Source organism: Arvicola amphibius, chromosome 9, assembly GCF_903992535.2.
Source record: "Arvicola amphibius chromosome 9, mArvAmp1.2, whole genome shotgun sequence".
Taxonomy (NCBI): Eukaryota; Metazoa; Chordata; class Mammalia; order Rodentia; family Cricetidae; genus Arvicola; species Arvicola amphibius.
In genome coordinates, this window is record NC_052055.2 from 98911235 (window position 1) to 98932643 (window position 21409).

Below are 21409 nucleotides of genomic sequence, written 5' to 3' on the forward strand. Positions count from 1 at the left end.
CATGAGACAATGAGACTTCACTTTTCCTCCCCCACGCAGCTCCCAGCTCATTACTAGGAACAATGTCTATTTATGATGGGCCTAGGAAACCATTTACAACAGAGAGACATGCTCGAGGGAAGCTGTGCTCTGTGCCCCCGTCCTCAGTTTCAGGCCTTCTGGCATTCTCTCTGCCTCAGTAGTCAGGACAGCAGCCCACACATGAAAAAGCAGAGGGTCAGGGGTTCTTACTTTTGTTGCCCCTCTATTCCCTAAATTATGTTAATTCCCTAAGTTATGCTTGACGCTTGGATCATGACACAATCTGTGGAAGACACAGGGCAGTCTTCTGAGGTGTGCAATGAGAATAAAGCAGACACTCAGGAAGGGTCTAAAACAGCCTTTCTGTGGAGCGTGATGGTTTTCACACTGTCCCTGTCCAACAGATCTGAGGGCTGTGACAAAGACAATCCTGGGGCCCTGTGCAGGGCAGGTACTGGGGCAACGGATCCACAGGCAAGCAGAATTCCCAATCCTTGCTTTTCTACTGAATAAATAAATCAATACTTTAAGATGTATCCAAGGAATAAACTATTTAAAATATCCAAATAACAAACCCTTCAACTCCTATATTTGTAGAATATGAATTAATATCTAATTTAACTAGTGCACCAAGACCTTCCCACATATATATGTGCATCCAAGCATGCCGTAAAATGCTATAAATCTCTCCCAAGAAATATAGACAAAGCCATAAGCAACCCTGTGTTATAAATCCATAGCTGATTTATTTTGCACATGGCTTGATCTTAGACTTGTCAGGAAAAGGGAGAGGAGAATAATGTATGGGTGGACCCTTGGCACATGGACCTGAGTCAGCTAAACCTTCAGAAGGCAGCTTTGAGTCTGTAATCTTGTAAGGTGTAGAGCAAATCTTGAGTCTTGAGGGATAATTCCCCCAGCAAGAGGCAAGTTACACATGAGAGAAGAGGTCTAAGGCAAAGACTCCCTGAACAAGAAAACTAATGACTTACATCCATAAAGATATGACCAACATCACTCTTTCTCCTGACTTTGGACAGGCCAGATCCCAGAGGGTGTGCCCAGACATTTTTGGCATAAGAGGAAGCTGGGCATAGCTATTTGGTCTTGGCACCACATTGGGCTGGAATGCCCAAGGCGTCAAGCTTCTCAAAAAGCTCCTTTACATAAATCACTTCAGAAAACTGTGGGGGTGGGGTGGGGGCGGGGGTGGGGACAGTGGGGGTAAAAGGGCCTGGAAGGTGACTCAGTAAAGTAAACAGAAAAAAGCTGGGTGTAGCAGTACCCACTGTGTAATCTCAGCATCGAGGAGGCAGAGTCGGGTAGATTTCTGGGGTCTGCTGGCCAGGCACCCTACCCTACTTGGTGAGCTCTACACTAGGTGAACAACAATCAGGAACCAGATTCCAGAGTATTCTCTGCCCGTCACAAACGCATGTGCACCTGCATGTGCTCATACTCCTGTCACGTGTATGTGAGCATGTATGTACACGGAGGTTTAATAAAAATGATTCTTTGCCAGGTGTGGTAGTGAGCGCCTATCATCTTGGCACAAGTGGAAGCCAGCCTAGGTTACATAGCCCACTGGAGCCCAGCTGGGCTGTATTCTGTTTCAAAAGATAAAACAGAACGAAGGAAAGTTTTCTGACCTCCTCATCCCTGTTTTGTGAGGTTGCCAGCATAGGCAGACGCTCCATTAACAGCGTCAGTAGAGAAAGTGCCAAACCACAGGAACCACATTTCCTAAGACTACCAAAACACAGCTCTTACCAAATATGCAGTAAATGCTGGTGAGGAAGGCGGGGTGTCCCTTGTGCCTTTTAGACAGAGATGGGAAGGGGCTAGGACACCTACTTTGTCCTTTAATTGCCCAGAACCTCAAAGAAGAGGAGGATGTGCTACCCTTCCACGGCAGCCAGAATTACTCTCTGTGGAATTTCCCTACGGCTATGTGGTTGCTCGACCTGGCAAACTTACTTCAAAAGTGGTCTCTTTCAACTTTACACCTTAACATCCCCATTTCCCTTGTTCAGAAGAATAATGTAAAAAGAGAAAAAAATACACCAGGTCAGGGACTGGCGCTCTAATTGTTCCAGGTGGAGGGTCTTCCAAGCCCTGTAGCCACTTGGTTTTGAACTACGTAGGAACCAACATGAATTGAAAATCCCTTCCCGTTCCTGACCCAAGTTCTTGGGTGTGAAGCTCCGGAGAGACCACAAAAGTGGTGGGGAGGCAACATGTGATCTGGCGTTTACTGGCATGATCTAAGTTCTCGGGTGTTGAAATTCCAGAGAGACTGTGAAGGTGGTGGGCAGGTAAAATGTGGCCTGGCAGTTATTGGCACTAAATGTTCTTTCAGTGATCTTTCTGTAACAGGTGAGACAATGAGCAAGTGTCCATCACCAGCTAGCTCTCAGGTTACCCTGTGGGTGGTTGGTGGCTGGCCAGGCAGCACTCACTGCTCTCACTGAAGAATAATGTGCCAGCAACAGGTGAAGAGAGACTTCACCTTGGTGATCTCTGAGATTCAGAGCAGAATGGAGAAACTCCACCTCCTCATCACTGGACAACTCACCTGACCCAGGCCTCACAGAGAAGGCACCAAAGAGAGGCTGTGTCGACAGGTTGAGCCTTCTAAATGGAATCCTGGACTCTGATTACATCTTACCTAGGATAGGATGCAAACAGCCCCATGGGTCAGTGGGTATCTTTCAGGGGCTCCACCACTCACCTCCATATACCTCAGATGTGGAGGCCAGGAGCAGACGGGCACCCACACGCTTTGCCAGTCCTGCAGAAAGTGTACACATCATCAGAGAAACTGTCAGCTTACACGGGCAGGTACATTTGTGTGTGTGTGTGTTTGTGTATGTGTGTGTGTGTGTGTGTGTTGGGGGGCAATTTAAACAATGTTTTCGTCCTGCAGGTGCTGAGTCTCCTCCAGCTTGCTACTCCTAGGCCATCTGCTGCGGAGCCACAGGAAAACAAAACAAAACCAAAAACAGCAACAAGGAAAATGCAAACGGACCCTAAAACACAGCATTTAGGTGGAAAGTGGGAGTTCCAAGCGGGGCCAGATCTAGACTGCTGAGCACAGTGTGGTTCCAGAAGCTTCACACAGACGTCTATGCTCTCAAAACACTAATTCACACCATCGTTTTTGTTTTTATTAAAAAAGAATTTTAATCATGGAATATATTCTGATCACGGTTTCTCCTTCCAACTCCCCCCAGATCCTCCCCACATTCCCATGCACCCAACTCTCTCTCTCTCTCTCTCTCTCTCTCTAAAACAAGTAGGTAAACAAAAAGCAAACAAACTGGAATTTTAAAATTCTGAAAGAAAAAGAACAAGAAACACACACACACACACACACACACACACAGATAGCCACTCAAAAATAAAACTCACACAATCACAAAATTTTGGAAACCATAATATACAAGCCATATAAACACAAAATTGGAAACCACAACGCACAAGCAAGACCTATAAGCCATACAATGCCCAAACACTGCATTATGAGGCACAAAAGTCTACAAGAAGAGCACTGCTCTTGTTTTGTCTTGACCATCTCTGCTGGGCTTTGGGCCTACCCTGAAACTGTTGTTAATATATCCAGTGAGAATCCACTGGAGAAAAGTAATTTTTCCTTTGTAAGCAGATGCCAGCTGGAGAAAGCTTCTTTGTTAGGAGTGGGAGCGCTTGCGCATCTACTGTGCCCTCTCAGTGCTGGGAACCTGTCTATCTGTGCAGGCCCTGTATGTGCTGCCACAGTCTCTCTGAGTTCACATGTACATCAGTCCTCTAGTGTCTGGAAGACTGATTCTTCTGAATCATCTTTTGTGGCTACCCTATATTTGACTAAGTAACCACCCTGGCAGGCTACACAGCAAGACAGGATGCTTCTCATCCTACTCCCCAAATGGCACACCTACTATCCCACCTGGGCAACTAACTGTATCCTTCTGCTGTCTTCCAGGCTCCGCACACAGACATCTTTTAGAATGGAGCCACCACAATCCCAAGTCCTGCCCTAAACCTACACTCAGCATCCACACAAGAATTAGACAATCACCAAGTGTGGGGTCAAGCAAACATGGAGAGTCCTCCAAACTTTTCCAGACTCCCAGCACAGAGTGGGAAAAGGCCATCACCTTCTCTTAACCCTCACGCTGAGGCGAAAAGAGCGACAGTAAGAATGACTCTTCTGCCGGAGAACTGTGAAGAAAAAGAAAAATGTACTGGCTTTGCTGGTACAGCAAACTACACAGGGTTCAAGCGCTGACTCCACGTGGAAAAGGGATGAAATTACAGGATTTGGTTCAATCTAAGTTTGAGCAATCAAAGGGGTCTTGGAATATACATTATGAATGGAAGTCTTGCTACTGTGCACATTTGGAACTGCTTAAAATATCCCCAGAAAGAGAGAGAAAAAAAAGACAGCTCACTGACCCAACATGTTCAGCGTTCCGATTGTATTAGTCTTCAGTGTCTTGATGGGGTTGTACATGTAGTTTGGAGGGGAGGCTGGAGATGCCAAATGGTAAATCTGGTCAACTAAAGAGGCAAAAGAGAAGTGTATTATTTCCAAGAAAGATGACTTTGTTTCTAAATCAGAAACTCTGGGGCACTATAGTATAAAGCAATAGCACCAGTTTTTCTTGTGCTGAAATTCTCCTTGCTAATCTATTTTTGCCTATAGACACCAATTACATTCCTAATAACTTCAAACAAAGCAAACACTAATAATCACAAAGAAATTTATCTTAGAATAATTCTTTAGTATATACATAATTGCAGAATTTATTGAAGATGAAAGCAAATCTACAATAAGGAGATGGATGTTTTTTACTTTTACATAAAGAAAATAATCTTGGTTGAGCAGTGCTACCACGGGGCATAAGCACCTTAATGCTTTTTCAGACCTGATGGAGATTCCCACTTCAGAATCATCCACGCTGAGAGCATCACTTCCTGTAAGTGTGCAGTACAAACAGCAGAGTGTGCTTAGGACAGTTCAGAAGACTTTGGAAACTCTGGCTATTTCCAAGTTAGCCACCCAGATAGCATTTTAAAAAAATCAAACTCCATAACATAAACACAGTTCATAAGATACAACAGTCTCAAATCTGAGCACAGCATGGCACTGCACCGCAGGAAATGCGTTGTGCATGCAGTGCAATGTGCATGCTGTGTGTTCAGTTCAAGGCTACAGCAAGGATGCACAATGAAACATGGGCAAGTACTGCCAGAAATGCCTGAGTCATTACAGATTTGACGTTTCATTTGTTTTTTTTATTTTTTTTTTATTTTTTATTTATTTTTTTTTTTATTTTTCGAGACAGGGTTTCTCTGTGGCTTTGGAGCCTGTCCTGGAACTAGCTCTTGTAGACCAGGCTGGCCTCGAACTCACAGAGATCCACCTGCCTCTGCCTCCCGAGTGCTGGGATTAAAGGCGTGCGCCACCACCACCCGGCCTGACGTTTCATTTGTTTGTTTCCATTTTTTTTTCTTTTTTTTTTTTGGACAGAGGTCATGTAGCACAGGACCTTGAACTTCTGTCCTCCCTGCCTTGCCTCTAATTCCCAAGTGCGTGGATTCCCAGTGTGTCCTTCAGCTACAGAACAAGCTTAAGTCAGTCTGGGCTACATAAGACCCTGCCCAAAGAGGGCAGAGCCAGAGGAACCAAGAGGAAGAGTGCATCTTGAGAGCCTACTGCACCTCTCTGACATCGAACAGAAGCCATGAAGCTCTAATCCCCCTCCTGTCCATCACTGTAGTCCAGCCTTCTGCAAGGCTCACCCTGATGCCATCATGTATGGGAAACTTCCTGCTGCCCTACTCAGAAATAATTCCTCTTGGGCTGGTCACTCCTGCTGAAAGCATGAGTCAGCTAGCATGTGAACTGGTCTATCTGCCCAGCAACCTACAAGCTACTTGGGCACTGTTTTCCCACCTCCACTCAGACGGAGCTACAGACCACAAATGCTGAGTCCTAAGCCCACTGCAGTGATCAGCTGCAATTAGCTGCAACTGACTCTGGAAACAGTCAACGGGAAACAAATAGCCATCCACAGTGCTTTAGCCCTGGCCCTTGGGAGCAGCACCGAGAGAGTAGTGAACAAGATATAAACTAGGTCTTTTCCACTCCCTCCCCATTTAGAGCTAGGCTATCTGGTTTGCTTTACTGCCATCTGACAGGTTGGCCCTCCCATTTCCCTGGAAAGATGAGGGGTGTCCTGCACAGTTACATCAGGATCTCTTCTGAAGCAGGACTTAGGTGCAGTGGCCTAGTTAAGGAGAACCTGGACACTGCATGAAAATTCAGGTTCTACAGGGCCTGTTTCCCTGTGTACGTGTGTTCTGCCTGTAACACTGCCCGCAATACCCTGCTCCTGTCCTAAAAAGGACATTGCATGGACTGTTGACTTAATTAATCTGCTGAGGAATTATGAAGAGGAAAGGAAACTCTAGAGTAGGGGCAAACAAGTTCAAAGGTTAGAAGCCTCCAGCAATATTAACAGCTGGCTCTGGAATATAAATAAAGCTACAAAGTTAACAGCGCTCACCATCCAGAGAAAAAGCCTGAGAACACGTCAGCTGTGAGTTCAAAGCACAGTAGAATGAGCCTAACACTCAGGCTGGAAGTGGGAGTGGCTTGCCAACTCATCCACTGCACAGCTGGCTCTATGGCGTCTCTGGATGCAGGCTGCCAGCGCTGCTGCCCTGACCCTTCTGCATTGACAAGGCTATGAGCTGTGATCTTAGCTAGAAAAAGAAATCGAGAGAAAAATCCCTTGAGACTTTCAGTCATCAGGCATGCTTCCCAGAAGCAGGCACTTGCCTGCAGGCTGGGAAAAGTGGAGCAGGAGGGCACCGAGACTTGCCGGGGGGGGGGGGGGGGAACTGGTATGAGAAAGGGGCTTCCCACGTTTGCTTCAGGTGAAGAACTCCTGAGAGAACCCAGAGCCATTTTCAGAAGCCACCAGAGAAATCAGGAGTTGCCTTCCTCCAGACACAGATCCTTATGCAGCCAACTGCAGAATAACATGCTCTCCTGCTGCCTCAGGTGGCACTAAGATTCCCCTGGGATGGTGCCCATGCTGTGAACAGCACTGGTACACACCAGTTAAGGACTGCACCATGAGCCTGGTATCACTAGGAGTCTCTCTGTGAAAATGTGCATAGAGGAAGCTTCTGTAAGATTCTCTTGGCTACAAGTCAAAGACTGCAGAAATGCAGTTAGCCCTGTTTTCACAGGATCTATATCCATAGAGGAGACCAAGCACAGATCAAAACTACCCCAGGACTGCATCTATACTGAACACATGCAGCCTTTCCCTGCCGTGATTCTACATCGATGCAAAGACACACTTTGAGCAGAAGAGCTCACTGACAGCTTCTGCAGGTTATGACATTTGCCGAGCTACCATCCTCCCACTACTGCCCCAACCACAATCTTATAAAGTGGCCAGGTTCCCTGAAGGCTTTATACATTTAAAACTGAGATTTTATTATTCAAAAGCTGGGATAACCGCGTTCTAGCTGGGCGGTGGCGGTGCCTTTAATCCGGGAGGCAGAGGCAGGTGAATCTCTGTGAATCCTGAGTTTGAGGTCAGCCTAGTGTACAGAGTGAGTTCCAGGGTAGCCAGGGCTACACAGAGAAACCAAACCTTGTCACAAACAAAACAACAAACAAAAAAACCACTATAAAACAACAACAACAAAACCCCACAGCATTTTGTCACTGTATCAAAATACCAAAGATAACTAATTTACGAGAAAAGGGTTCTTTTAGTTGACAGTTCTATAGGCTATCACCCGAAATCAGATGGCTTTGTGATCTAAGGACCTTGAGAAGGAGCCACAATATGGCACAAGTGTAGAGTGGAACAAAATATTTTTATGACAAGCCCTGAGGCAGAGAAAGAGAATGGGCACGGCCCCACAATTCTCTTTAAGAGTATACCACTGACAACCTAAGGGCTTCTATATGCCACCCACCCCGAAGGCCCACAGTACTTGCCAATAAAGCCAACGTTTCATAGATGGATCTTTGGTCCACTTTATAATAGCCAATTTCCTTTAAAATACTAAAAGTAACGACATGTAAGCACCAAGCACTGGCCTTATCAGAGAGCAGAGATGCTGTCTTAGCTCACTCAGCGTAGTATAAAGAAACACCATTTTGCTGCTGGCATGTAAATAGAAGAATCCATTTCTGCACTGGAGGCTGGGAAGTCAAAGAGAGTGGCGCTTGATGATATGGGGTCTGGGGAGGACACACTTCTTGGTTTATAAATGATATCTTCTCATAGTGTTCTAAGGGTGAGGGTGCTTTTAACATTTTTAAAGGCACTAATCCCTATATGAGGGAATAATCCCATGAACCGGCCATCCTCCAAAGACCACACTTCCAAGTACCATTACCCTGGGAATTAGAACCTCAACATACAACATTTAGACCATAAATGTTGTGCACCACATAGGCTATATCCACACGCCAATTTCAAGACTTGGGAAGCCACACGACAGTGGACAGGCATTCACCTGGCAATAACCACCCTTCATATGGAAACTAGGATTGCACCTTACATACGATAAAATCATCAAAGAATAAAATGTGAAAACAATCACCTTCAATGTAGAGGGGCTCCACCACATCATGGTTAATCAGCTCGAAGTTCTCATGGCCAATCCAGTGTTCCACATTTCTCTTCCTGCCTGTGAAGAAGTTGTCCACCACGGTCACCTCATGGCCATCCATCATGAGTTTATCGGTCAGATGGGAGCCCACGAAGCCCGCGCCTCCAGTGATCTGTATTGGGACACCCCCAGAAAAAACCAGTGATGGCATGGAGACAACACTTTGGCAAACAACTAAATCTCTGGCAGCAACTACCCTGTCCTCTTCTTCCTCCACTAGGACTCTAGTTTACTGATGTTCTAATTCCCCTACAATATTAGTACTGGACAGGCTGAGGCAGAAGAATTAAAAGTGTTTTCAAGTACTGAGGAAAATATCTGATTCAAATGCAACACACTTTAGTAAGTACCTGACTCAACATTTCATTTACTCTCTTCTTTCGGGAGTTCTGGGGGTTGAATCTGGGACCTCACACATGCGAACAAATGTTCTGCCCCAGAGCTGTGCACATCCAGACCCATGACCATCTTTTGCTTGCTGTTTTCTTTTCACTTCTGAGACAGGGTCTTGCTACATTGCCTGACCTCGCTTTGTAGTCCAGGGAGGCCTTGGTTTAGTGATTTTCATATCTCGGCCTTCTGAGTAGCTAGGACTGCTGGCTAGAGGGGCCATCAGCTCCAGCAAATGTTCAGCTGTTTCACCCAGTACACTTTCTCAAGAGGTCTATGATTGCAGACTTAAAAACTCTCACTGTTTTGACTGACAGTCCACATATCACTGAGCGAAACCTTCTGAAGTGAGCTCCTCTGTGGTGTTCTAGCGTCTCTACAGCAAGAAGACCTGCAGACACCCACGGGAGCAGAAGTGCACTGGCCAACAATACACGCCTGCTTCTAACATTCCCACACCCCCAGCAGGCAACTCTGGGAGGCATCGTGGGCAGCAAGGACTAACTGCACTAGATTCACTAGATTCCGTTTGTTTCCTTCTTCAGGAATAATTCCTTCTAGCGAAAATGACGTACGTTATAATGCTCTAATTGTAAATTTTATCCCATCAGACAACCATTTCAAATGGAAACATCAGCAGAAGTCCAGCCTTTACAAAGCTTCCCCAAGAGGCCCAACGGTGAACCCAAATGTGGCACAGCTCTGAACTTACAGTTCCTCTCAGCGCCGTGTACCTCTTGCTTTTCTGGGTACTAATGGGTCGTTCAAACAGCCTTGTTCAAGGTGAGTATTTAACTTATGCTGCCCAGCAAAATCAACAAAAAGAAATATCCAGACAAACCTTCTCTGTGTATAAGGCTTTGACCATTATGCAAAAGGCTTTAGGTTTTAATAATATGTCAGACCTGGGCCCCAAATGATGCTGAAATGTCCTTAACCTATGAGCTGGCAGATGAACCAAAAATTCTAAGTACATTTGTGGCAGGAAGGTATAAAGAGAAAGAAAATCTGTAAGAAAACCTTGGCAAGACCACGTGGTATTTAGCAGTGTGCCTATGCTTTGAGTCCACCAAAGCCCCCTTGTTAGAAATTCAGGTCATGAGGCAACTATGATAGGAGGTGGAGCCCAAGGCACTTAGGGATCCGCCCTCCTGGGTGCACTGCAAGAGTGGGGTCCTTATAAAAGCGGAGGCTCAGCCTCTGTCTTCCCTTGCTCTCTACCTCTGCCACTGTATGACATGGTATCTGGGTCAGATGCAGGACCCTGGTCTCTAGAATCACAAGCCAGGGCATTTCTTATCATCAGAAGCTATTACTCTGTGCGTGGAAATTATGTGCAAGAGAAATTACAGCAACACAAACACACAACTGGAGACCATCAGATCTATGGCCAGTCTGCCACATGGCAACAGGCAGACTAGAACAGCCTTTGCTACTGGTACCCTGAAGAAGTCCAGAACAACAGAAAGACATCCACGATCCCATCAAGGGTAATACAGCCTAAGGTTAAGACAGCAAGAGGGTCCAAAGTGAGCTTCAAATTTAAGTTTCTACCAGAACCACAGATGGCTTTCAAGGGAAAATTTGATAAGCCAATCCTAAAATTTTTAAGAAATTGCAAAGGAGTCCAGAATAGTCAAACCATCTTGGAGAAAGACACAGACACACACACGCGCATGTGTGCACATGCACGCTCACACACTCACACACAAGGAGGGGGATATCAAAGTGGTATGACATGCCGCTTAACTTCAAAACCTACTACGAAACACAGTGATCAACACTGATTTATAAGTCAGTGGATACAACAGTCCAGATATAACTACTTATGTTCAAATGATTTTCCCGGCAAAGGTACCGGACTGTGGAGGACAACTGAAGCAAAAGAAAGAATGCCCCTCACTTAACATCACATTCAGAAATTAACTCATAATATAATTGTCAGTTCCAAAAGAAACTCAGGACAAATGGCTAACTGTAGTTCCTAGCAGCATACCGAAGTGTTTGCTGGACTCCAGGCTCACTCAGTACCCGGGGCTCCTCTCAGTTCTTCTCACTCCACCCCCCTACCCTAAACTTCTCCAGCTCATGGGCTTCCCTTCCCCCAGCTTCTCATGCCTATATAACCCTGTCAATTGGCCATGTGCCTTCTTGGTCCTTTAAGCTCCACCCCTGCCCTCTCTCCTCTTTGTTCTTCCCCTCTACCTAGCCTGTCATGGCCTGCCCCAGTCTGCTGGCCATGTTTAGCCTACTATGCTAGGTTCTCTCCCTGCTCTGGACTCACCCAGACGCCTCTGGCTGTGCTCTCCCTCATCTACAACAAAAACCTCCTCTCACTTTTTATAATAATACAGACCTAGATTTAAGTTTCAACATAGAAAACTCTTAGAAAAAGACATGACAAATCTTTGTGACTTTAGGTTGGGCAGTAACTTCTGAACTATACCATTAAAACACAAACAACAATTTAAAAAATAAAATAGAGCAACTGAAGTAGAGTTGATAGGGACACACACAAAGACAGACAGACAGACAGACAGACAGACAGACACACACACACACACACACACACACACTTTTATGCATGTCTAACGAAACGAAATTACTAGTTTACATTATGACAGTTTAGTAGAAATCTTGCATTGTTTTATTGCTGTGCTGATTTCCACCTGCTCACTAAAGCACCTACTCCTTATCTGGGGAAGAGAAACACTTGCCAGAAACTACCTGGAGCACAGGTGCCCTCTCTCCCCTCCTCTGTCCAGCTACCTGAACAGAAGTTCTATTGTGGTCCGCTGGCTAAGAAAGGCACGCTTTTATAGCTACCTGTTACATCTGTGCCTTCACCGCTGCTGGCAAACGTTCTGTGTGTGCGTTTAGTGCTACCTTGAAAACATCAGCCAGCAAAACATCTGTTGCTGCCATTTCTGCTCCTGTAAACAGGCTTCACTGTGAGGAAAACTCCTTTTGATGGGCAGGTCTACTACTGTCATCTGATCTATGAAGGCTTTAAGAAATTGTGGAGGGTGTTGGATTTCTCCAAGGCATTAGTTGAGTCACAGCCTATGCAAAAAGAGGAGCTCTTCTGTCTCTCCAAGTGCATGCTGATTATTTGCTGGTTATAATTTTCAAAAATGGGAAAACAATATGCAAAAAATCTGTGGTAAAGAACTTATAAAAATATACAAAATCTCTATTATAATCCAGCAATAAGAAGGAAAACCTTTAAAAAAGTACCCAAAGATACAGAGACAGCCAATGAGCCCAATAACAGTCCCAATGAACCATAGATGAACCTTGGAAACATGCTAACTGAAAGGAGCCAACACAGCCAAGCCAACATGGCATCAGTCTATCTGTATGAAGAAGTCAACTGGTAGACTCAGGCAGACAGGGACATGAGCAGCTGCCCAAGGTTGCCATATGGATGATGAAGCCAACTGGTGGCCTTAGGCAGGCAGAGAGGTGGGCAATTGCCCAGGGTTGCCACACGGTAGCTCTGGGGCATCATGGCTATGGTAAGCTGGATCTGATGAGGGTTGTGCTATTCTGGGATTTCAATAGAAACCAATAAATTACACTTTAAACAGTGTATGGTGCCCCAATAAAGGTGTGACTTCAAAAGAAATACAACAGTAAAATCTCTGTGTAGGGACCTACAAAATAAGATACGTTTTTTCTCCTGAAGAGCTTGAGTTAATATTTAGCCAGGGAAGCTCCCAGGGTGATCACCACTGTGGTCCAAGCACCAGGGAAGGTTAAAGCTGCACGGGTGAAGTTTCAAGGATTTCCATATAGACTGCACCCTTCAACTCTGAACTCTTTGGTTAGTTCTAGTAACTCTATTTAAGGGGAGCCTTTGGGCTTTATACATATGAACGTGTGTCTTCTCTAACTATAGACAGTCTAATTTTGGCCTTTTCAATGTAGATTTCTTTCATCCCTGAGTACACAAGAAAAAGCCACGTCTACACAACATCACCTATATTCACAGAAACACGGTTCAAACAGCTTCAGAGCAGAAACCGCTCGAGTCCATCAACTGAGAAACAGACAAACAAGGTCTGGGGCATCAATAAGGCACAGTATTGTTCACCCATGGAAAGAAAGGTAGTGGGCAACACTGGAAACATCACTCTAAGTCAAAGAAGCTAGACCCAAGAAGACACAGTGCATCACTGCAGCATATGAAACATCTGAATGGGGCAAAGCTCTGGGGACAGACAGCAGCCACAGTGGAAGCTGGGAGCCAATGGAGAAAGGGAAAGCAGCTGTTAATGGTACAAGGTTCCTTGTCAGTATATGATGCCATTAAAACAGTGCAAACAAAATATAAAACACTGCATTGGATATACACACATATATATACACATATATATACACATATATACATATATACGTATATATATATATACACATGTATATATATATATATATATATATATATATATATATATATATATATGCTCCAAATTTGTATTTTTAAATAAAAAAGTATAAAGCTTCATTTGAGGAGGTAGAAGAGCAAATTTCTTAATAACATAAATGGAATCTGGTGTGCAAACTTACCAAAATCCTTTTCCGGTCCTTTTCTGATAAAAACTTTACTGGTGGGTATTTCTGGGTGAAACTATAATACGAAGAGATTAAAAGGGAAAGTCAGTCCAATGTGGTTCTCGGGTCACTCCCCAGGCTCTGTACAGATGGCACAGGGGAGCACTCCTCAGAACCCTGAGGGCAAAGCCTGGCTTGACAATCCATGCAGGAAACAGCGTCACTCCACCGAGGTGTGTGCCAGCCCTGCCTGTTTGGAAACAAATAGCTTTGATCCTTTTTCTCTACTGATAAAGGAATGCCTTGTTTAAAAGTATATATATATGTATATCTTTTTGCTAAAACATCTCAGTTATAAAACATCTCAGTTGAGTATTGTTTTTCTATCTGTTCTCAGAGCATGGCTGTCACTCCTTTCTCCCCCAGAGAGGAACAGAGGGGACAGTGGCTAGTTTTAGTGTGAGACGCTCCTTACCTATCCCTATTTGCATCCAAGTGGAGATGGACCAAAAGTTAAAGGAGCTGCTGGCTGGCAGCAGCAGCAGCAGATGAGAAGCACTAGCTGTACTCAGCCAGGTAAAGTCATGGACTGCATTAGACATGACAGTACCACACATATTAATCCTCAGCCTGCGGTTGGCAGAGGAAAGAGGATGAACATTTCCAGACCAGCCTTTCTCTCCTCTCTCTCTCTCTCTCTCTCTCTCTCTCTCTCTCTCTCTCTCTCTCTCTCTCTCACACACACACACACACACACACACACACACACACAAACACACACTGGCAGTACTGTGGGGGTACAGCATCAGATAAAGCACAAGACCATGTGAAATCACAGGTCCACGCAGAAGACTGACTCTCAAGACAGCAGAGGCAGAATAAAACTCTCCTGCTCTAGAAGTTTCTGCAGCTCCTTCCTAGCCAGAGTCCCCAGCAGCACTTTAATGAATCTGTGCAGCTTTGTAGTTACTGTTGTAACAGGGGAGGGGTGGGGCTGCCTGCAATCTCCCCGTCCCGTATAGAGCTGGTACAAAGTGCACGTGTTAATGGTCACTGAACTGAACAGAGCGGCACACTCATTATCTGGGGGCTGTTCCCTAAGAACAGGCAGTCGGGCTGAAACAGAGTAGAGGCCTTGCTTTACAGTACGGAATTTCCCTAGGAAGAGCTTCCATACTCTCAGAATGGCAAGCTCCCTTGCACACTGTAAACACAGGCAGACGGAGGGGATCCCAGGCTCTCAGTTCTGTGGCCTCCAAGCTGTGCTAGGCAGCTGTGGAGCTCATCACTTCCTGCCTCACCCAGGGCCCGCAGAGGCCATCCCAGCCACCAACTATCTTTGTCACAGGCTGCTTAGAGTCAGCACTTGTGGAATGTTCTCCGTGCTGTGGAGAGCAGCCGGGGATCTACGCCTTCACAGGGGAGGCTATGTTGGAAATGATGGAAATGGTGGACAGATGCCCTACTTGCCAAATGGTCCTCTGCTAACCTATCTCCTTCATTCAGGCACGTGGGAGCTGGTGTATAAGTCAGTTGGTCTACTCACACCTCGCCCATCCCTCTCCAGTTTCTCAGTCGGGTCACAGGTCACCTTCTTTTCCCACACTGGACTGAGAGGAGGTAATGAAAGAAGCCACCAGCTGCCAGCAACAGAGAGCAGAGACATGGCCTCTACTAGGCAGGAAATACTACGGAGAGAACTGGACAGGATGGTGGCTCCTTCCCTCCCTGCGGCTTCCTCTTCAAGACTCTCTCTACTTTGTTGCTGTTTTCACGGAGCTGGATACCATCTAGTCAAGCTCTCCATACTGCTGAACTACATCCCGACCCAGGAGTTTCACTCTCTATGTCTCAGGGGATTGTGGCAGGTGCACACTGGAAAACTAAGGGGGAGGGGAGAGACATGGTTCAGAGAGGACCAGAGGCACAAGACTGCCAAGCAAATGTCAGGAGTTGAGCATATCCATGAGTCACAGAACAAACCGAATCTAAGCTACTAGCTTTGGGCGCAGTGTCCTCCCTCAGGGGTTAGCTCTAAGATGTCAGAAGACCCTAATAAGAGAGGATGCTCAAGTCCCTTACAGAAAGGAGCAGTACTTACACAGTCCTCACCCAACCCCTAGTATGCTTTTAAGACTAAGACTCAGACCAATCCCAGACAGGCAGATAAATGAGGGCCACAAATGGATAACAAAAATGTCCGACTTCTTCCTCAAACTCCTGACCAGAGACAAAGGCTTGAAGGCCTGGTGGAATTCCCCCTATCCAGGCCCCCAGTAGAGTCCCCTGCATCAGTCTTGTTTGATAAGTTCAAGTTGTGATGTAGGTGTGTCTTCTATCTATCTGATGATTTCATTGGTTAATTAATAAAGAAACTGCTTGACCTGATAGGGCAGATTTAGATAGGCGGAGTAGACATAACAGAATTGTGGGAGAGAGAAGGCAGATGCCATGCCTCTCTTCTCTGGGTCAAACGCGATGGAGCCAGCTGCCAGGTCAGACATAATGACTCTTCCCCGGTAAGACACCACTCGTGGTGTTACACAGATTATTAGATATGGGTTAGTCAAGATGTGAGTAAAAGGCTGAAACTAATGGGCCAGGCAGTATTTAAATGAATACAATTTGTGTGTTGTTATTTCGGGTATAAAGCAAGCTGTGTGGGATCCGGGTGGGATGAAAAGCAGGCCTGCCCACAGCTCCTCACTACAAAGTTGAAGGTGGGGAACAAGCCATGCTTACCACAAAACTATGGGTATGTCAAATCCTTGATATTATTCAAGCTGACCAACCCCAAATTAGGGAAGGAAGGCCCCTTTAAGATCCTTAAAACCCCCAACTGTGGAGAATGGGCTAGATTTCAGGTACCTGAAGCCCTACCTCCCACACCCACCTCCACAGCCAGGGGTTTAAAATCCTTCCTCAGAGGGTCTTCCTCTGTGTGCTTGCTGTGTGTGTGTTCCCTTACCTCTAACAAAAGCTTGCGGATCTGTGTGCAGTGTCTGCGCTTTCCCTGCTGCAGCTGTGTGCTGCACTCAAGATTTTCCCTGCCTTTAAAGCCTTTAAAGGGAAGAGAGAACGAACCTAATTCAGACCCTAGACAGTAATGCTTTGAATCCTCTCAAGTGACTTCTGACACCAGCACAAGATGCATGCTACGTCAACAGTCACTACTCTGCAGTTTGGGGAATAACAACCAAAACCTCTGCTCATGCTCACTACAGATGCAGTTTCTTCCCAATATTGTCAAACTACAGTTGGCTGAAAGCATGCAGAACCTGGGGACATGGAGGGCCAACTAGAGCCCCTTAAAGGAAACTTGCTGTATTATTTATCCCAGGAAGGAAACGCAAGCAGTCTTCTCAGAGGATATACTTTTAATTTATTCTTTTTTTTTATTGATTTTATTGAGCTCTACATTTTTCTCTGTTCTCCTCCCTTCCTCTCCCCTTCCCTTCCACCCTCTCCCATGAGCCCCACGCTTCCAATTTACTCAGGAGATCTTGTCCTTTTCTACTTCCTATGTACATTAGATCCATGCACGTCTCACTGTTGTCTAGGTTCTCTCAGATGTTATACTTGAGAACTAAGGCCGATGGTGTGCACACCTGCTATCAAAGTAGCACCTCACCAGAAAGTAACTAGGACCCAACTATCACTTTATCAGTTTTAAAAATCCTTCTAGACCTCAGCCTAAGGATTTCAGGCCACTCATAAGAATAGGAAGCTCTCTCATTAGGAATCTAAGTCAGCACTGGGTTAAGAATGCAGCTTAGCAGGAAAGCGCTTGCAGTGCATGCGGGGGCCCTGGGTTCCATCCCCTAGACCACAATAAAGGAAAATAAAATCATCACCACTACTCAGGATATTCAAAGAATACCTAGAGAAATGGAGATGAATTAAAACAACAGCAGCAACAGGTTTCCTGAGTTCAATCAACTGCAGATCAGAAATGTGTGTGGAGTAAGTGGACACATTCCCCGTCAATACTTCCTACTGTACAGCATGCTCGTTGACCAAAGCAATCTTTAGAGATGATTTAAGTGCTGAGTTCACACCAACTTATGTACGGAAGAGCTGAGGATTTACTTTTCCATGGAAGGTACTAGACCCACACCAAACACCAAGACTGACTGAAAATCAGTATTAATAAATGGAAATCAAAGCCGGGCGGTGGTGGCGCACGCCTTTAATCCCAGCACTCGGGAGGCAGAGGCAGGCGGATCTCTATGAGTTCGAGACCAGCCTGGTCTACAAGAGCTAGTTCCAGGACAGGCTCCAAAGCTACAGAGAAACCCTGTCTCGAAAAACAAAAAAACAAACAAATAAATGGAAATCAATGTGCAGGCTCAGGATAACAAGAGCTACAGTGTGAGTCTGTCTGCAGAGAGGAGGGGAGAGAATGGGAGCTATGTGGGAATGAAGGATGTAAGGGGAGAAGGGCAGAACCGGTTATGACAGGAAGGTCACATATAACCCCTATCAGCCGTGTGCAGGACCACTGTCCTCACATATTTCCCTATAGGCAATCATTAACCACCTCATTTCTTGTAGGGCACTTTGCACAAAGTAACGAGCCCATTAAAAACAAAACAAAAGACAAAAAAAAAAAAAAGCACATTATTTCCAGAAACATTCTTATCTCGTCAAAAGGATGTTTCAGTCGAGCAAGTGAAACCAGGGGGTCCAGTGAATTCTAGCACAAAGCCTCTTTAGTCACATCTGAGCTGTTCTGGGGAAAGAGAGCTCTTCCCACAGGCCTCGCTCACCAAGGAAAGCTGAGCTGTTTTAGCACGAAATCAACGCGGAGACCCAGAGGGCAAATGTCGAGCCCTGCCTCTTTTTTAAGACGGCTCTGGCTCAGGGTGACAGAACTGCACTCGTGGGAATGCTCCGACGTCTCCTCCAGTTTAAAAGCATAAAGCGCATCATGAAGGTGTCAAACACTTCATGTCACTGCTGACTTCGGAGGGATTCCGTTTGCAAACCTTTGCTGCTGGGAAGCTACCTCGTTGAATTTTACCTAAGTTAACCAGTGGGACTGTATAAAGAAATGGAAAGCGGTGATGGGTTATTTCTTCCCATGAGCAGTTGATCTGTTAAAAACCATGATTAAAATATTCTAAGTTGGGCAGTCTTATTGAAAGGAAGAATTTCTGACTTTTAACCAATGAAAATGTAAACAACAATAGAATTTCCGGTAAGGGATTTTAAAACCACAAACAGCGTCGTATTAATTGGCCCTCACTCTGAACTTCGTGCCTCTGCTTCCTTCCGTTTTATGCTCTCCGGAGAATTTGTTAGCAATGACTTCTTCAATAAGAGTTCGAAGTAAGAGTTTGCCTGACTGCTCATGAGATAAGAGGAAAATGAGTGAACAAACAGGCTTGTTGGGATCTCTCCCCATTCTTATGGCCTGTGAGTCCTTTAAACATTTTAGAATCAAACAGAAATGACTCTCCATTTCCTCCTCCTTGCTCTGGACTTGGTTACAGAATGCTAACACAAACAACTAAAACATTCCATCCATGAAAGAAAAACTTTGTATTAGTGTTTCTTTTTTAAATTTCTTGGGATTTAATCATGACTTTTTTATGATGTATTTTTATTACAAAATTAGCATGCATCGGTATGTGGATATATGTATATTAGAGTGTATATCCATAGTATCCAGAAGAGGGCGTAGAATCCCTTGGAGCTGGAGTTTCATGTAGTTGTGAGCATCCCAAACTGGGTGCTGGGAACTGAACCTGGGTCCTCTTCACAAGCAGCATGGGATCTTAGCACAGAGTCATCTCTCCAGGCCCTCAACTGTTATTCTTGTCACACAATACAGAGGGACTAAGTCCTAGGGCCTGAGATGTGACTGACTTAGAAGTGCAAGTCATGAAAAGAAATTGCTTGTATGACAGACTTGCGCAATCACAGGAGATACCGCCAAATCAAAGGGATAAGGAAGACATCTGCTGGAACCTGATTCAGAGGGAAGCCTCTGCCGTTCAATTCTTCCTTCCCAGTCACTCGGACAGAACTAGATTTTGACAATCTGAGCAACTCTGGTGGCAAGGGCAGGTGGATAACAAAGCGGACAGCCCACAGGCAGCACTGCGTTTATGTCCTCCGGATGACTGCTTGTTCTGAAACTCTTTATCAGACCACCGTGCAGAAGTGCAAACAGGGAAGGAGTAGCCTCAATCCATGTGCTCGAGAATTAGGAATTCATAGTTTGGAAAAATTCAACATACCTACATTTTTCTTCCAATGTTTTATGGAGAAACTATACTTAATTGGAAAGGAAAAAAATGTTTTTATGAACATGTATTTAGATCATCACAGTTTACAGAAATCACAGTGATTTGAGGATTGTGTGTGTGTATGTGCGTGTTGTGTGAGTGCACGTGCACACATGCATGCACATGTGTGATAGGTGTAAAGGCCCGGAGCTGATGCTGTGTCTCCAATGGCGTTCCACTTTGTCTACGGAGACAGGATCTCTCACAGAACCAGAGCTCACTGACTCTACTGAGTACAGCTAGCCAGCTTGTCAGACAGTATCCCATTTTTGTCTCTCAAGTACTGGTGATGCTGGAGAGGCCCTGGCTACACAGGTTGGCAGTCAGGGCTCAAAGTACCATGTGGCTATACCCTTCTCTCCCCACTTGCAAAACAACAGCACTGGATGACCCAAACAGAAAACACTCCTTCTTCGGGTCTGCTTTGTTTTCCTTTCCCAGGCTGATAAGCTCTCTCCTGATTGGTCCTTATTCTATACCTCATTTGCACACACACAGGCTTGACCCTATATAGACCTCTGGCCAGAATAACCGTTTCCAGAGTCTGGCTTTTAGCCAGTTACCCTGGGGGTTTTGAAATACAACTGAAAACTTCATGTTAGATTGCTCATCTGAGAAGACCAGTCCAGGTTTTGAGACCCACTAAGGCAGACCACTGCAAGATCCACCACTACAGACAGGGGAATTGGTCATGTCTTTGAGTACAACTACTATTCCTATCCTCTAAGGTCACTGCCTATGTCATTCTTGCCCTCTGGAGACTAGTTTCTCGCACACTGTTCTCAGCTGGCTGAGGACCTGCAAGGACAGAGCTGTAACACTCTCCAGTAATCTCCTGGTTGGTGTCTCCAGACCCAGACCCTCAAACAGGTCAAGCTGTAATGGTTGCTAAGGGATCCTGTTACCAACCACAGCTTCAATCTCTACTTTCCTTTTAAATTGGTACTCTCACCTGCAAAATAAAATTCCCCCTGTGTGCTGATCCCTTACTCTATTCTTTGAAGAAAGGTAAGACAACTCCTTATGACACAAAATGAATTCAAGAACACATCACAGAGATCATTCACCACGATCAAATCAGGCTTCTTCCAGAGATGCAGGGATGGCTCATTACACAAATCAATGTAAATGTAAACTGTAATATATAATGTCAATTTAATAAAAGAACATCAATCACATGGTCATAAATGAAAAAAAAAAGAGCCTTTAGACAATATCCAACATCCCTTCATGTTAAAAGTCCTGAAGAAACACAGACTAAAAGAAACATGTCTCAACATAATAAAAACTGAACATGATAAACATACAAACATACAGCTGGCTTAGTAAACAGAGAAACTCAAAGCATTCCACTCAATCAAAACAAGGGTGACCACTTTCTCCACACTTACTCAAAATAGTATTAGAAGTCTTAACCAGAGCAATAAGACAAGCAAAACAGA

The 21409-nt window shown here is 45.1% G+C and overlaps 1 protein-coding gene across 4 annotated transcripts in view; it reads right to left on the minus strand.

Moving 5' to 3' along the window:
• Uxs1 (UDP-glucuronate decarboxylase 1) overlaps nt 1–21409 on the minus strand; it is a 70467-nt gene that overhangs the window by 23878 nt on the left and 25180 nt on the right. For all 4 annotated transcript variants that reach the window (XM_038343914.1, XM_038343913.1, XM_038343916.1 and 1 more), the window contains exons 5-8: nt 13690–13750; nt 8662–8842; nt 4477–4581; nt 2753–2812 (exon numbers count right to left, since the gene is read on the minus strand). In XM_038343914.1, the coding sequence (XP_038199842.1) occupies nt 2753–2812; nt 4477–4581; nt 8662–8842; nt 13690–13750 (407 nt within the window). The remainder of the gene's footprint in view (nt 1–2752; nt 2813–4476; nt 4582–8661; nt 8843–13689; nt 13751–21409) is intronic.